At 34.5% G+C, this 17,860-nt stretch overlaps 2 protein-coding genes across 3 annotated transcripts; both read right to left on the bottom strand.

Moving 5' to 3' along the window:
* Positions 1–6,790: 6,790 nt before the first annotated feature.
* LOC130415908 (endonuclease domain-containing 1 protein-like) lies at positions 6,791–8,085 on the bottom strand. Its single transcript, XM_056741913.1, has 2 exons — positions 7,718–8,085; positions 6,791–7,606 (listed from the first exon to the last, which is right to left on the bottom strand). Exons 1-2 carry the CDS (start codon positions 8,045–8,047, stop codon positions 6,983–6,985), a joined length of 954 nt encoding a protein of 317 aa, XP_056597891.1. The 5' UTR covers positions 8,048–8,085; the 3' UTR covers positions 6,791–6,982.
* Positions 8,086–9,155: 1,070 nt separating this feature from the next.
* LOC130415843 (endonuclease domain-containing 1 protein-like) lies at positions 9,156–10,668 on the bottom strand. 2 transcript variants are annotated; one of them, XM_056741814.1, is made up of 3 exons: positions 10,344–10,668; positions 9,884–10,001; positions 9,156–9,712 (listed from the first exon to the last, which is right to left on the bottom strand). In XM_056741814.1, the coding sequence occupies exons 1-3, from the start codon at positions 10,647–10,649 to the stop codon at positions 9,444–9,446; spliced, it is 693 nt and encodes a 230-aa protein (XP_056597792.1). In that variant the 5' UTR covers positions 10,650–10,668; the 3' UTR covers positions 9,156–9,443. The 2 variants fall into 2 exon arrangements, with proteins under 2 accessions (XP_056597792.1, XP_056597790.1); XM_056741812.1 differs by having other exon boundaries at positions 9,156–10,001.
* Between the last annotated feature and the right edge of the window lie 7,192 nt (positions 10,669–17,860).

Raw genomic sequence — 17,860 nt, 5'->3', positions numbered from 1 at the left:
CAGAAATTGTGAAGTTGTGAATTAAAATAATTAAAAAACACTTCGTGTATCGCTTGCCGACTTCCCTTGTATTAAGAGTTAAAAGTTGTCCTTACGGTTTTAAAAATGAAGATTTAAAAAATGTTTGCATTGAATATTTATTCCTTAATAAATCCAAGAAATATTAGTATTGTAATTTTTTTCTCATGAACCATAAATAAACTTGAATTGAATATAGAGAGAATAAAAAAGTGTAATGTTCCTAATGAAGCTGAAGAAGATATAAGTCAAAAATCCAAAGTACAAAATATTTTCAGACCTATTTTAAAGTTCTCTTTTCACGTGTTTCTGCTCACAACAACGGTTGCACTTCAAACATTTAAAACATAAGTTAAAAAACATTTCGGTTTATTGAAACAATTGTTCTAAAATAAACGTTTATAAAACAGAGACTTCCAGGGTTAGAAAATTTAAGTCACGTAAATATTGACAGAAACATCAGTCGGTTAAACAAACTTATTAAACAATTTGTGGATTAAAGCCATACAACTACTTTGTCTGACAATTACCGTAAACAAGTAGTGCCGGGCAACAATACAAAATGTTAACTGCAATTAATTGCATGAAGTTTCTCTGATAAATCGCATTGTTGAGCGTAAAATTCAATGAATTCAAATTGTGATCTTTTATTTTAAAAGTGCTACTATATGAACTAAAATGCAATGAGATTTGGTATGCAAAGACTCTTAGTTAGATTAGCCATACAGGATTTATTCTATGCCGGCTGAAGACCTCAACGTTTGGTTTAAAGACGAAAAAGTTTTTTCTTGTGTAGGCAGCTATTAGGCAATTATTTCACAACTTTTACTAAACGAGACATCAGGTGAAATGGTTGAGCCTTGCTCACGATGATAATGTGTGGGCAGGACAGCGTGAGAACAAAGTCGATTGCGAGTTTTGTGGTGTCTGCGTGAGATTTGGCTGTTAACCATGACAAACATCCGAACTGTGTGTAATACACACAACATATATAGCATTATTCATTTTCAAACTACAAGTTAACATAATAAATTACAAAGTACTTGAATTTTTTGTTTATGATAATGTTAATGTTGTAAAGTGTTAGAGCTAAAGTTACTATTCTTTCAGTTCCTTTTGCTGAAAACATCCCCACAGCATGATGCTGCCACCACCATTCTTCAATTAAGGGATGGTATTGGCAGGTGATGAGCGGTGCCGGTTTCCTCCAAACATAACACTTGGGCCAAAGGGTTCAATCTTAGTTTCATCACACCAGAGAATCTTGTTTCTCAACGTCAGGGAGTCCTCCAGATGTCTTTTGGGAAACTTCATGTGCCTTTCACTGAGGAGCTGAGCTCAATTTAAAGTGTCATGGCAAAGGCTGTGAATACTCATGTACATATGGTTTGTTCTCATTATGGGGTATTGTTCGTAGAATTTCCAGGAACATGATTTAATCCATTTTGGAAAAGGGCTGTAACATAAAAGCTCAGAAGGAAAATTGATCCAAAGATGAGAACTGCGTTCATCTTTCAATGTGAGGGGACCCGATGTCTATTTAGATTCATTCTAACATAAAGGTTCATACGTACTAAAGGTCTTTAGACACCTCTGGAGACATGGTTAGGTTATCAATGTTTTACAGCCCAACTGTACTGCATAAGCGTAAGAAGAGTTCAGATGCAAAATGGCCATGTGAAATGTTCTTTTTTATCAAAATTACACCTTAATGACATAGAATACATCTTGTTTGCCATTGAAGTGAAATAACTTTTAGTTGAAGCATCAGAGCCCCATAAAAATATTAATCATTTTAGAAAAAAATGTCAGATGGCGCTTGGAGCCTTTCGCATCTTAACTCTTCATATACTGAAGCATTGTTCGTTTTGCAAATGTCTTCTCATTCAGTCCTCTCTCTTATTTGTTATTTGATCTAACTTATCTTACATTTACATTTAGTCATTTAGCAGAAGTATTTATCCAAAAGGAGTTAAAGAGAGTTCAGGGAGCAATATAGCGACATGTCATAATGGAGCTATAATACATTAGGTGCTAAAACAAAGTTACTAGTTTCAACAAAGGCCAGACCAATACTTGTTGAGGGAAAGATAGAGGGTTAGTGTTTTTTTTTCATTTGTCAGTGAAGTACGCTACACTGATATGTAAAACCTCGTCAATAAGCTTATTTGACTGGCATGATGAACAGTAAACCCAAAACTGCTGAGAGCTGCCAGTGTAAATCTTTACATTTATCCAATTCACCAGGAATTTGAACAAGTTGATTATTGCTTAAAGATAAAGTAAAATAGACTTTCAGTGAAATCTTTTTTTTTCATTTTAACTTTTTACTGTTCCTGTCACATAAGCATAGAACAATGAAGAAAAAAAACTTTAATGTGATAAGGCATCAGAACCAAACCGACAGTGGGTAAGGTTAACAAGGGACTTTAATAATAATAATAATACAAATAAAAAAAACTGATCAAGGATAGGACTACAATAGGACTATTCCTATTGTATAGTACAGAATTTAAAAAATTAAAAACAAATTTAGGTACATTTAAAAAGATGTGGCCCTAATTTATCCATGTATGTAACTTTAATGTCATTTATCAGTTACCTGCCTATTCGTGTGATGATCTGCAAGATGACAACAGACGTTTAATACTTGTGCTACAACTGTTTTGCCCGCGCTACAAAAAATTTAACTTCTGTAGCACCAATGTGATGTGCAAAGAATGGCTAATAGTTCATAATTGTATTTAAATAGAAACCATAAGAATTTCTGTGATAGTTTCTAATGGGTTTCCATTGTTCTTTTCAGCAGGGCTTTTGATTTTAAGTGAATACCATCCAGATCGAGCATAAACATATAAAAATATCACTTGTACACACACAGGTATATTTGGAATGTATTTTAACATTATTTACTGTTTTATACCTTCTTCAAAAAGCCTCCGTTTCTGACATTTTCCATTTCCCGGTTTTACCAGTGTTTTAGAAACAACTCAAACAAGTTAAGGATGGTTAACTTCTCTAAATGATTTATTTCTTAAGAAACAGGAACTTCGTTTGTAAAGAGAAGTACATTTCAAGAATATAAATGCAGCATCATCTCAAATCTGCAACCAGTTTTCCTGTTTCTAAGAATTTAATACTGCCTCTTACACTGAAAGATGTCGTAACACATTGGAAAATGTATCTTTTCTATGTTATTTAGACTTTATGTCCACACCAGCAGGTCTGTGATGACAACATGCAACATTAATCTACTGTTGCTTGCATTGCTGGAGAGAATATTGGGGACCTTGTGAAGATTTTATAATAATAATATAATATAATAATATAATAGAGCTCTCTATATGGTTATATTTAAACATCTCCATGTCCCTGCATATAGGCGGGTGAGATGGTAAAGAATCCCTCTTTAAGAACACTGTTCATTTACTGGCAAATTGTAGCATGAGTTTCGCATGTAGAGGATCCGTTTGCATCCCTCAACAAACTGTCGTGGAAATCCTGTGAAAACAAATGAAAAATATGAACCTCCCAGTTTCAAAATGAATATTATTCTTATTAAAAACATTATAAAAATTGGAAGGAAAGACACTTTTAAAAAGACTGATGTATAGGTAATGTATATTTAAATGTTTTCTGCTCATGATGGAAGCATTCAATTATGTATGTTGTGTGTTTGTTGTTTGTAGAGTAGATTATTACATTAAAATAATAAATTGTTCCTCTCATGAGTTCTCCAAGATGACTATCCAGATACAGCATACAGGAGCATTTTTCTGTTCCATAGCCTGATAATACCTATCTTCCAGATGGGATATTTGCCCCATGGGATAAGATGACTTTATGACTTTATGACTCCCAACTTTATGTTTCATCACAAATAGGCCCAAAACGTACAAATTTACAATTCATTTTTTTATTAATTACATTTACATACAGTTAAACAGACAAAGTTAAAATATTGTTACATTTTCCCAATAAGAACATTTTTGCAATCAATTTTAGTCTCTTCACCCACTCACTGCTTCACTCCATTGTTTTGACAGGTGTAACATTCAATGTTTTCAGAGGTTATAAGACAATGTGATTTATTCAATGTTCATGGAAAAATAAGAATACTTTTTTACAGATTAAATGATGCTGTTTTTAAACTACAGATTGTCATGATGTTGCTTTCATATTCTTAAATTGCACTTTTACAAATAAGAAGTTTGTAATTCGTAGGAAATAAATAATTTAGAGAAGTTAACCATCCTTAAACCAGTTTCAACTGTTTCTTTACAAAAATGTAAAAGAGGTAATGTAAAAAAACACTGTGTAACATTTAATAAAATCAGCATATAAGTAATCATTAATGTAACTCTGGGATTGTTTCCATATTTTCTAGTCAACTTCACAAAGGTTAGTTTGCGTGGTGAATCATTAAATGAGGAAGAAAGGGAGAGAGAACTTATTTTACATGTATATAATTGTTTTATATGATAAGTAATGAGAATTCCTGGGCAGCATTGTGAAAGTTAGTCTAGAGACACTGCCACCAATATATTAGTGAAACTGGTGCTTGATAAAACTCCACAAATGTTCATTGTTTATTATTACAGTTAACTATCAAATGTCAGAAACGGATAGGAGGAGGAGGAATGAATCGGTATATAAGAATTTTCAATGGCATGCTTATCAGTAAAGCTAATAGAACAATATTTCAATCCCTTTAGTATGAAACTCTTGATATTTGCATTCGGCGTGATGTGGTGAAAAAAGGAGGGTAAGGTATGTCATTGGTGTCATCAAGTGGGCACCCTGCTTCAACGTTTCGTTGATAGAAGCCCACAACGGTGTGAAGATGTAAAATGTAGCTGTGTGTTTGTTATAACTATTCACAACAATATTTTTTCATGCTTAGGCTCGCCAGACATTAAAGCAGCTCGTCCTGCACTCAATGAACTGTCATTGTCACTCACCAACATAAATAACAAGTTTCAAATGACATATCATTGATCTTCCAATTCTTTTCTATAGACTTTTGCACTACTGTGGTTATCACGCTGTTAAATGCAGTTTTGCCAGGTTCAGACTGACTGCATCCTAAACAAAAAGCTATTGGTTATTTTAAAAGCGTCCAGGGCCACTCATATGTCTCGCACTCTTTAAATGTTTCATAGGAGATTACGTCAACACAACAAATAAAGCTGCACATTCCAAGATGTTTCACTGGGACATAAATAAAATGAACTGATGAAAATTAATAATGTCGGCAGGTTACCACTGGCAGAGACTCTACGGGCAACATGTAAAGAGTCCTTCCAGTTTGTGGCAAATTGTTTCACTAACTGCACTAGTCTAGATTTCAATATGGGCGTGGATTTTGTGCCATTCATTTTTTCCAAAGTATCTTATTTTTTAAGAAAAAGCTCATCAGTAACTTCAAAATATCAAAATGAAGATAAATTGTTATAAAACTTATTACAAAACGTATTAGTCAGTCTTTATTGCAGGTTATTGTGCTCATAATAGTATTCTGTCATATCAATGTTATCTCACACCTACTGTATGTGAATGCTTGTGAATTCTGGGTTCTATTAATACTGTTAATGTAAACATCTTTTTAAACATTAAAAATAAATATTAATTTACAGATTCAAATTTGACTTTGTGATGTTTCTGTTTCTATGTTTCACAATAACAAGAATTAGTTTTATCATTATGTAGCAGATATCCAAAAAAGTTTTCTGGATGGTTACCAGATTGTTTGAGATGTTTAGTGTTTTTTTGGCATATTGCTAAGTGATTAGTGGTAAAGACTTCTTACTTAATCAATGCATCATTGCAAGTCTGTGGTTCTGTGCAACCGTAAATGAATAGCACTGGAACTCACATTATTTTAAACTCTGAAGTTAATGGAAATCAAGATGACCCTTTGCAGAATTACCTACTGTCTTGTCTAATGTGATGATGTTGCATTTATTTGTTTTGGCTTTCACTTCTCTTTTACAAATTAAGCGTTTGTGTTTCTTAAGAAATTCAAGAAATCATTTAGAGACATTAAGTAACCTGTTAATAAATAAATAAAAAATAACAATTATGAAATAGATTTTGGTGGAAGTAAAATAAAATAACTTAATATACATTGAATATAGCTGTGTGTTTAAGTTTAAGCACATTCTTTTATACTTAGGCCGTTTCTCAATTCCAAGAACACAAAGAACGTTCTTGTGTTCCCGTGGAGACCGGTTTTGCGAGGCAGCCTCGGATCAACAAACTTGGATGGATGCGCTGCAGTGACTTTGGGACTTCAAGCGGGTTTACTACGTACAAGGAAGCACTCGATGCATCATTGATGTCAAGATCACATCCTGGTACTTCATGCGTTCTCTGTTCTTGTGTTCTTAAGCATTGGAACTGATGACACAAGACCACTGAAGAACGCATATTGAGAAACAGCCTTAGTCTCAATTAAATTACAGATTATAAACTAACTTGTTCTGCATCACAGATAACAGGAAAAGATCTGCTAAAACCCAAAGGAATCCGACTTTCAGGGGAATATTAAGAGATGTGAATATCACAGTGTACATAGAAAATATGAATAAATCCCTTAATGGATCCCCGGTCCCTTATGGTTTAGAAGCTTGTCTACCCGTTGGAATCTCAATTTGTGCAACATCATTTTCACAAACAAACAGACACACAAAGATGATACTGATATGCTATTTTTTGCACTTGCAAGCTTTATTAAGATTCATTTTTGATGATTAAGCATTTGATTGCAATACACAATTTCTAGAAAAGCCATTTGATCCAAAAAAGGTGACATTGCTCTGCTGAAGAAGACAGCAATACATATTCAAGCTTTTAATTCAAAGAACAGGATGTATTGCTGGAGATTATCATAACAGCACATGCAATGAAGGATCCATTTGTTCTGTCCATCTCCATCTGATGAAAGGATGCATGTTGAACCATTCTAAGACAGGTAATGAACTTCGCCGTGCCGCTCTGAAGCACGCATAATATACTTCTTCAGTCTTCGGTTTGGTAGAATCCAGCGTCTGAACTTTGAGTCATCCAGACTGCAATTGTTTTTAAACAGCTCAACTTTTTTACCCAATTTTGTTGTTAGAAATTCCTGTAAATCCATGAGGCTCTTAAGTTTGATCTTGGTCACATTTTTCCGTTTGTTTTCAGTGTAATAAGCCTTAGAGACCCATGATGTTGTTGCACTGTTATAGCAGCAAAATGCCGTCCACATGTATGATGGAACGTTCACTCTTTGATTCAACATTGTATTACCAGGTACGGCTCCTGTCATCACATAGGCAACTAAGTTGTGATTGTTATCTATACAGTCATTTTCCATGCTTTCCTTAGTTGTTTGATCCACGAGATTCCAAATTCCATCCCTGAAGCCATTTGTCTGCGGCACACTGTTGGTGAGTGTAAGTATAGATTCAGCAGTTTCTTCATCAGCTGTGTGACTCATAGAAAATAATGTACCGGGGAAATATTTATATGTGTTTTTTATCCAGTAGTCTTTATTTCTTGCCTGATTTTCAAATGGCACACGCATTTCAGCATCTTTGGGTTCAAGCTAAAAGAAAACAGCCAAGGACAAGTTATAAGAGTAAGAGGACAAGGTTTACGAAACGAAGCATATACAAAAACACGTTTCTCAAAAATGTGCAAAGAAATATAAACAAACCTCCAACTCAATCATCCGAGTTCGCAGACTTTCTTGTTTCACAAATACTTTTGTTCCGGTGTATTTGTAAGCAGAGAAAACAGGAATCTTCTTCTTTGTATCGTAAAGTGTTGCATACCTGATCTTGTTCCTATATTTTTGACAGACTACTCTGTAATCATTATTCTGTGGCTCTGAATTCTCCAGAATGCCTGGAATCACTGGAGACTCCCCTTGAAAAAAGAAATCACTGCATTTAGTGAAGTTGTCTTCAAGTTTGGAGACGATGCCTGGAAAGCTCAGTGCCAGCAGCACACAGACTATACAGGCAACTAACAGACGCATTCTCATCCGTGTTCAAGCTAAACCTTATCACAAGAGATACAAAGGTCTCGCAAGGCTTGCAGTTTCTTCTAGTGCTGATGTTCCTCCTTCATGCACTTTAATAGTTTACCAACACACACAAGCACACCCACCTACAATATTCCTGTGAACCAAAAAATTCCAAAGGCAGCTTTATATTTTCCAACATGCCTTCACTAAAACATTTATTTTTGCAGACCTGCCAATAAAGAAGTACCACATATACTGCATTGTATATGAAGAAGAATTTCCATTATTGTCGATATTTCGTCCTAGACTTTAAACAAATTTAGACAAATTTAGTCATAATTAGGGTGGATGATGGGTAATTTTCTGAACAACAGGACAGCACTACTCAAATCATGGCTCTTTCAAAACTATGAAAATTATACTTTGTTCTAGAATTCTTGTGTCCTGTCCTGAGCTCTACTCACCTTGACCTATTATCTTTGCCCTATTTTGATAATTGCCTGCAGCACTTTAAAAAATGACTATTCAAGCTGCCTTACATTTTTAAGTTAAATCAAATAAGATTGATTAAATCCATTGAACTTTAATTATATTGAGCTGCTTTCACTGTAAAATACAGTCAGTTCAAAAAAAAGTTCAATGGATTTAACTTAAAAATGTACTAAGCTGGTTGAAGTCTTTATGTTATTTATTTATTTAAACGCATACTCTGTTGCTTTACAAACAACGCATCTTCCATGAACTAAATCATAATTTGACATGTTGTAAAAACTTAACATGCAGACTGTTCACAAAGATTCTGAAGCATGAGCATGTGGAGCAGCAGCTTTGATAATAGGCGACGTGAGGACAGTTTTGACTGGAATACAGCTTAACTGAAACTGGACTATTTTGCTGCTGCTTTTCACACACACAAGATATATTATCATTCAGTTGTTAAAAGTGCTTGAGAGCTACATGTGCTTTATTTTACTGATTTATCTAAAATGAGATTACTGATAGATCAGCTTGTGATGTTATGTCCTGTCTACTATACAGTTTATAAAATGTTTGAGAGGAGTTGGATTTGTACAAACTTTATTGAAGAAAAAAGACAGTTAATGTACATGTTTTTCAATAGGTTTTCTATGTGAACACACTGTTTATACTACAAAATGGCTTAGACATTGCAAAAGAAAAATGTGATTTCGGCCGCAATATACAATGCTTCTTTTCATGACTTATATTTACAATACATATAAGAGAACTTGTTACATCTTTTTAAAGAAGCATTTGTAAATGTTAAAAAAGTTTTATGTTGAGTTAAAAGTAGGATGAATGTAAAATTATGCTTGAAGAGTGCATGAAACGCAAAATTCTCTGGTCCAATAAAAAGAACAAATGGTCATTGCAAGCAATATTTATCTGTTTTTTTTTAATACCAGTGAAATATTACTTTCTTGTTACAGTTGCTGTAAAATAGCTGTACTACATTCACCCATTCTTTATTCAGTAATATCTGTAATTCCTGCAGGCTTATTTCATTGATTGTGACATTGTCAGCTTTATTTTCGTCTTGGTTTGGAGCCCAGTAAGCTTGAGAGATCCACGACTCACTGGAACTGTTATAGCAGCAGAATGTCATCCACATGAATGATGGAATATTCACTCTTTCATTTAGTTTATTTTTGCCAGGTACAGCTCCTGTCAACACATGAGCCAAAACTTTATTTTGGTCTTCACTGTCATGGCAGTTTTCCGCCATTAGCATTATAGTTTCCATTTCCATTCGATTCCAGCTGCCGCTATTGAAGCTTTCCTTCTGTGGCACAGTGTTGGTAAGTGTGTATGTAGAACGAGAGATGACTTCATCACCTGAATGACAGCTGGGAAACAAATGACCGCGATTCACATCCAAATTATTGTCAATGTAGTCTTCATCTGTGGCTTGATTTTCATATGGCATGCCCATCTCATCACTGGGGAGCTCGAGCTACAGAACAAATGTTTAAAAGTAGGAAATACACTTTTATCCGAAGCATCATACAAAAGAGAGATCACTTTGTCAATGTGCCAATAACAGTTATTTTTAGAACTATTACTTTAAGGCAATTACAATGAGCCCAAGATATAAGAAAGCCCTGACAGAAAACTCAACCTAAGCCCTTAATAACCAACAAACTCTTTTATAATTAATAACTTTCAAAATAAAGTTACATCTACTCAGCAAATGACAGGAGATGCATAAAGAGAACGCACTTTACAACTGAAACACAATACTCTTCTCTAAATCAAACAGTCGAGAAGGAAAAAACAACCAAACATTCAAGATCACCTGAGGCTCCTCCATCCAAACAGTAGTTTCGCTGTTCCTTACATCTGCAGTGACTTTGTAAGCTGAGAAAACTGGAATCCTGTGTGTTGTGTCATAGAGTGTTGCAAATCTGTACCTGCCGTCATATTTTTGACAGATCGTTTGGTAATTGTTATTTTGAGAGTTTGAATTCACCAGAATACCAGGAATCACTGGAGACTGTCCATTAAAGAAAAACTCACTACACTTACTGAAGTCTACAACTTCAGAGTTGATGGCTGGAAATGCCAGAATGAAAAAAACAGCGGTGCTCAAGACAAACATCATCTTCACTCATAAATGAATCACAGAGCAGGAATTAGTCTCTCTCAACTCTTAAAAACTTCAGCAGTAGATACAAGCATGTTTATCAACGCCTACCCACACGCCCAAAACCTGTGACCATGCTGACCAACCCACAGTTTTACCAGGAAACTGACTGAATGATATCACAGAATTAAAGTGTTGCTGACTGCAGCATAATCTTGTTTTCTTTTGCTTTAATTTAAACAAAAAGTTGTAAACATTGTCACTGTTGCTCCAGTATGTTTAGTACAGTTTTGTGTATTAAGAATTAAACTATAATATACCGCTATGTAATATAACTCTCAATTCAAATATACCTTTCCTTTTGCGGCATGGTGTGATGGCAAAACATTTGAAAACAACCTGTTAATAATATGTAAAAAATATTTTTTTTTCATCTAAAACAACAGTGAAGATAAAACTCACATACATTATGATAGTTTTTCCTATAGTTTGACACACACACACATTCATTTGTTAACTACCCAAATGTTTTCCACTTTCTCTAGCGCGCCCTAGTGGTAAGTACGTTTAATGTTAATGGCCTTGTCATAACAGACCTTTGCATACCTCTGGCTTAAATATTCTAGGGGTGTATTCCAGAAAGCTGGTTATGTGACATACCCCGGTAATTTTAAGTTAGCGGACAACCCCATACTTTCAGTTTCAAAACGGAGATAACTTTAAGGATGTGTAAGTTACCATAGCAACTCACTCTCTGAAGACTCTCAATGTTCCAGTTAGTTATTTTAAGGAAATGTTACTAAGCTATAGGAGGTGTCTGCTCATGTGTGCATTTTTGATGAGCGTCAAGTGGGCGTGGAGGCACAGACTAGATATAATATTTTAGAATGTTACAGCAATAATACAATTACATTTCCTCCCATCTCACCCATTGCAATTAAGCAACTTCATGTTTAACCTTATGAAGTTATATTAAATATTGTATATACTTTGAATTGGATAAAATACACACATCTCACAATTTTCAACAGTTAAAGTGAAGTATTTTAACTCCAGAGGAATGCCTATCATCACTCTTGTTCACTTATTATGCAATATTTGATGCATTGGGTCAAAGATAGTTGTGGCCTAATGGTTGGAGAGCCAGATTTAAAACTCAATGGTTTGATTCCCAGGCTGGCACGTTTCCAAAGCTTTGTTAGGTGACCCCCAATGGGATCACTACGGCATATTGTTCACATACTTAAATTCTTATTATAATCTGAAATCGATTTACATTAAAAATACATTAAAAAAACTTAGAGTTAAGGTTTGTCATACTCACTATTCCGTAAAAATGTCTTTCTGATCATCAGCCTCCTTCTATGGTTTCGCTTTCCTCTAGCTCAGTGTTAGCATTGCGAGAAATTTGACATTTGCCGTGAGAGCGTTAGAACAGTTTTTTTTTGTTTTTTTATGTTTTTATTATGCTTCAGAAACAATTACAATAAGGCATTTAAATTTTAGAATAGCTTTTTTAAGGCAGCCCCCTGCTGGTAAGGTCAAGATCGTGTACTGATCACATGTGCACCAGTGCCCTCTGGTGGAGAGATGAGACAAAGCTTGTGATGGAGAAAAGGTGAAAAACTGAGTTCATGCCTCTAACATGCAGTTCTAAAGCTGTTTATGCAAACAGCTATACATTACCTATGTATTAATCCTTTGTTGAAGTGTACATCACCTAAATAAATATTTTTCATTTACTTTGTGTAAGAGTTTGGACAGGGTTTCTATAAACCTGTAAAATCATATGCTCGAAATAACAAAAAATAATAAAGAATTCTTAAGAATCCTTAGAATGATTTCGGTTTCACAGGAAGTATATACATAGTATATAACCGGAATTTAATGAGCCACAAATTGGAAGTATGTCACGAGGCTATACGTGCAATAAGTCCATTAAAGCACATTTTCACACATCAAATTTGGGATAATGCCCAATTTAGTAATATTGAAAGTATTTAGTAACATTAAAATGTGTTACTACTGATTAAGTAGCATTAAAACATTAGAAGTATCAGGAACGGTGGACAGAATCCAAGTGCAGGCAGGTGAAGGGTTGAACAAAAGACTTTATTACAAAAGACTAAAACAAACACCCTCGATGGGGAAAAGCACTGTAAATAATAGAAGACTTCAAAATGAAATACTTCCCGCAAGGGGAACAAAAAAAAAACAGGCAAAATCGGTAATCCAAAGGATAATTCTAAAGCAAACAGGAACAAAGGAAAGTCCACAGAAACATGTAATCAACAAGCACGTCAGGAAGGGTAACGCAGGGCAAGACACAAAGCGGCACACAGTATGAACCGCCGAACAGTAAGGGAATCAGAGACAGTAAATAGGAGGAAACTGAGATTACAAAAGGATCGGGACGGGCTGGTGACAAGGCTTAACATTAAACTGAACATTAAACACTAAGGGGGGAACAAGGGGGCGGAGCTATACAGAAAACAGGAAGACACGCGGTGAAATTTTGAAGCAGACCGCCACGTGTCTCCACACAAAGCAAAACATACAAACGACACATAGTACTGTCACAACCCTGTCAACAAGGCACTAAATATAAGAACAGTAAGGACAGGATCGTCACAACAAGACATACAGTATAATAATGGCAGAATTTGAGGATCGAACACTATTTGTTATTAGTTATAGAAGTTACTGATAGTAGTTAGTAGTGAAGGTACTGCAATAAATTATGATTTTTAAATGCTTTCACAACAGTTACAGACCGATGAAAACTCCACAAACATCAATTTCATGACCACAAGCCCACAACAAGAGCGGATCAAGTAAAGTTAGATCTTATAGCTCTTGTGCAAAACATTACAACATATTATATACTTTGCTATTTATATACGTTTTTGTTATTTATGGATAGTTCAACCAAAAATATTCAGTCATCGAATATTAACATTCGAGTTGTTCCAAATCTGTATTCATTTCTTTGTTCTGATGAACACAGAGAAAGATGTTTGGAAGAATATATCACAGCAAACATTTCTGGGGCACTTTCGACTACCATTGTAATTTTTCCTACTATAGTCAATGCAGGGGTGGGCGGTGTAAATCTGTGTGGTTTTGAGCTCTGTGTTCATCAGGAAATAAATGTTCTAATACAAATATGATCTATATTTATTTTGTAATAATTAAAACTGATTTTACTTATGATGTTACCTCTCACCTACTATATACAATATAAACATTATGCAGTAGTGATAATTATCACATATTATACCAATAAGAGAGATGAGTCTGATTTACAAACATTGTTGCACTTTTCAAACTTTATTGCAGAAAGGGCACACAGTATACACACAATCCCATTTCTTAACATACAGACATATTTTCAACCAGTTACTTTCTATTCAGTTTATATATTTTTTGCAGTAAATTTGTTGAAACTATATTAACTGTTTGTGTGCTACGAAGCATTTGTAAATGTTTAAGTTGAAAGCTGGCTGTAAGGTGATGCAAGAAGAGCATAAAATGTTTGACAGAAGTCTCTAATCAAACAGAAAAAATATTGTTTTATTTCTGCTTCTGTATCTTTACTTGCGGCAAAATGTAAACATTTATTTTATTTACAGTCATTCTTAAATAGTTGTGTGACATTAATCTTATTATTAATCAGGTTTTTCTGTAATTCCTGCAGGGTTATTTCTGTGATTGTTAAATTGTCGTTATATTCATCTTGGTTTGGAGCCCAGTATGCTTTGGAGAATGGTGACTCATTGTTATAGCAGCAGAATGTCATCCACATGAATGATGGGATGTTCACTCTATATTTTAGTAGATCTTTGCCAGGCACAGCTCCTGTCAACACATGGGCCAAAACTTTTTTGCCATTTTTGTCACGGCAGTGTAAAGCCATAAACTGTATGGTGTCTATTTCCATGCGATTCCAGCTGCCGCCATTGAAGCTTTTCTTCTGTGGCACAGTGTTGGTATATGTGAATGTAGAACGAGCGATGACTTAATCACCTGAATGACAGCTGGGAAACAAGTGACCACGATTCACATTATCACTTTTATTGAAGAAGTCTTCATCTGTGGCTTGATTTTCATATGGCATGCCCATCTCAACACTGGACACTTCGAGCTGCAGAACAAATGTTTAAAAGAAAGATATTAGTAGACTAAGAAGAGATTAAATTAAAGGCTAAAGATTACATTCGTCAAGATTGATTCACCCTTAGCTTTTTTCTAAACATTTTGTGTTTCGTGGTAGGCTACAGCATGCAGGATTGATTATGAGTGTATGATTATATATTTATATATATATTACTTTAAGAGAAGTAGAACAAGCACTGAATATCATTATCTTTGGTAGGAAACTGACCTGTCATGTAGTGATTTCATCATAATATTACATTTGTTATTACATTAAGTTAATCTATGTATCAGCATATGGCAGCAAATACAGGGTGTACAGTGTAAAGAGCTCACAATTCAAACACAATAATCATGAATGAATCCTACCGGAGAGGAAGAAATAAACAAAATAGTATCAAGATCACCTGAGGCTCGTTCATCCATGTATCATCTGGTCTCTCAATCTGTCTATCCACAGTGACTGTGTAGGCTGAGAAAACTGGAATCCTGTTTGTTGTGTCGTAGAATGTTGCAAATCTGTAAGCGTTCTCATATTTTTGACAGATCGTTTTGTATTGATTATTCTGGGGTTTTGAATTCACCAGAATGCCAGTTATCACAGGAGACTTTCCTTTAAAGAAAAACTCACTACACTTACTGAAGTCTACAACTTCAGGGATGACAGCTGGAAATGTCAGCAGGAGCAGCACCGAGACTCTCGTGTAAAACACCATCTTCACTTCACTCTGAATCACAAAGATACAGGAACAATTTATCTTTTTAAACCCTTAAACACCACCAGCGTGTTTAACACCGCCTACCCATACGTCAAAAGATCTGTGACCTCACCACACCCACACTGAATGATACTCAGTCATGTTTTTCATTTACTTTTTGACTTATAAGAGATGCAAATCAAATCCTGTCGAACATTGTCAGTGTTGCTCAGACATTCTAAATGCAAGCATCTTCCAGTCCTAAACACAAAGCCAAATACAACTTTTGTAAAAATGACAAAACAGCACAACAACATGAGTGTTTATGTCACATAATCATGTTCACTGTTCTGTGTCTGTTTTAGATTCAAAACTGTGATGAGTTGTATATAACACTTAAAAAATAAAAATAAAGTAATAGTGTACGTTATCTTGATTCTGTGTTCAGAAAACTTATTGAAATAACTGATCTCAGACATCATGAAAATATCAATACAACATCATGAGGAGCAATATCCCGCAATGCAAATGTTTGCCTCTAGCGCACCCTAGTGTTCATTTTCTGCACGTTTAATGTTTTTGGCCTTCTCATAACAGACCTTGCAGATCTCTCTCTGACTTAAACATTACTGATGGCAGATATCCAGGCAACATTACTACAATTTGTGATGAGAATGAAGCAGTTGGACCTTTTACAATTACATTACATTGTAGAGCTGTGTAGGGCTTTACGCTTATACAACATTATTGTCCATTTGTTCTATCTACTACAACAGTAAATGTGATACGTGATGCAAATTTGCCAAAACCGACTCCCTTGTGAAAAATATGTGTATTTAATTGTATTGAATGTGTACTTTTAGTGTGAATTAAATGATCAAATCACACTTTTTAAAAGTGTATTTGCAGATAGCAAAATGACATTCTGTCATTCAAGAGAGTACAGTTTTAAAGATATATTTCTAAAACACACTTAAGTGCACTTTATTAAAATGTGCTTTATATTAATGTGCAATTAAGTTTGACTTTCGACATAATTTTTATTGAGTGTGCATTTATAGAACTTGACAGAAGTACACTTATAATGTTGTAATAATGAATAAACTGAAGCATATGTGAAATAAAGTTATTGTACTTTCAGCAAGTATGCTGTCTTAAATTAGATTTTAATACTTTTTAAATGTATTTAGTGTATAATATAAAGTACTATTACTGCACACTAAATGTATTTATAAACTTTAAAAGTACTTGCTTATTTATATATAATAACTTAAATAGGTTTATCAACATGTATTGTGCTTAATTTGAACTTTTGTTAAGATTCTCATCAAAATAGCTCCCGTTCATCTTCAAGAGTGTAATTTCTTAGTGGGAATACAGTATATGCATTGTAGCTAAAGTAACAGTTATGTGTCATATTCCAAATCTGTGTAAAAAATAATCATAAAATCATTAAGCACATAGTTGTTTGATGCATATTTTTAAGGATCTCAGTTATATATGTTGCTACAAGAAAGTTCAAACTTATTACACCAACTATTAAAACACATAAATACAAAGGATTATAACTTCTCCATAAGGTTTAAGAAAACATGTTTTCTTCATTTCATTAAAAAAGTTCCTTTGACATTGTTTCCCAAAACACACCAAATCAGTCTCTCTCTACATTATTTGGGAGAGATATGACAAATTTGTTTTTCTGTAAATTTACCATTAAACATTTTCTTTTGTCTGTATTTACTGCACACACACACAATTGGTTTCCGACACCTCAAACTTGAAAATGAAATATTAAAAAGAATGTCCTTCCACAATGTTCTTCTTGACCTTTCTAGCTTCTGCATGACTTCGCAGCATTATTTTCCACTTGTGGCTCTGTTGTTGTCACATTCATTAGGCACTGAGCCCATGACTTTACACACTGTCCCATCTTTGAATTCCTCAATATAATTATTTATTTTCTGTAATCTCCTGCTACCTTCTGCATGATACAGTGTCTCACCGATAAGGAACTATTCCACCATTCATTTCTTCAATGGCATTGACGTGTGATGCACTTGTCAGAAGCAGGACCAAATACAGTGACCTCACTTTCTTCACGTCATAAGTCATAGAATTGCTATTTTGAAGTCTTAAGAAGAGGCTTTTCAGTTTGTCATCTGTGTTGGTTAAACATTTTTCTACACTTTCCACAGACTCTTCCACATAAGAAATTTCTTCAGTATTTGAACAGGGACATCTGTAGTCCCTTTGAAGTACTTTAATAAAGTAAGAATTCAAACGAGAATGTCGATGATGCCCACAGACGGCCTCAGTTCTTAACACTTGCAGCACTTTTCTAAGCTCATCAATTCCGATGGGCCTTTTGCACCCTTG

The sequence above is a fragment of the Triplophysa dalaica genome, chromosome 25, assembly GCF_015846415.1.
Source record: "Triplophysa dalaica isolate WHDGS20190420 chromosome 25, ASM1584641v1, whole genome shotgun sequence".
Lineage (NCBI taxonomy): Eukaryota > Metazoa > Chordata > Actinopteri > Cypriniformes > Nemacheilidae > Triplophysa > Triplophysa dalaica.
The sequence above is the reverse complement of the archived record's forward strand: the minus strand, read 5'-3'. Positions and strand labels throughout refer to the sequence as shown.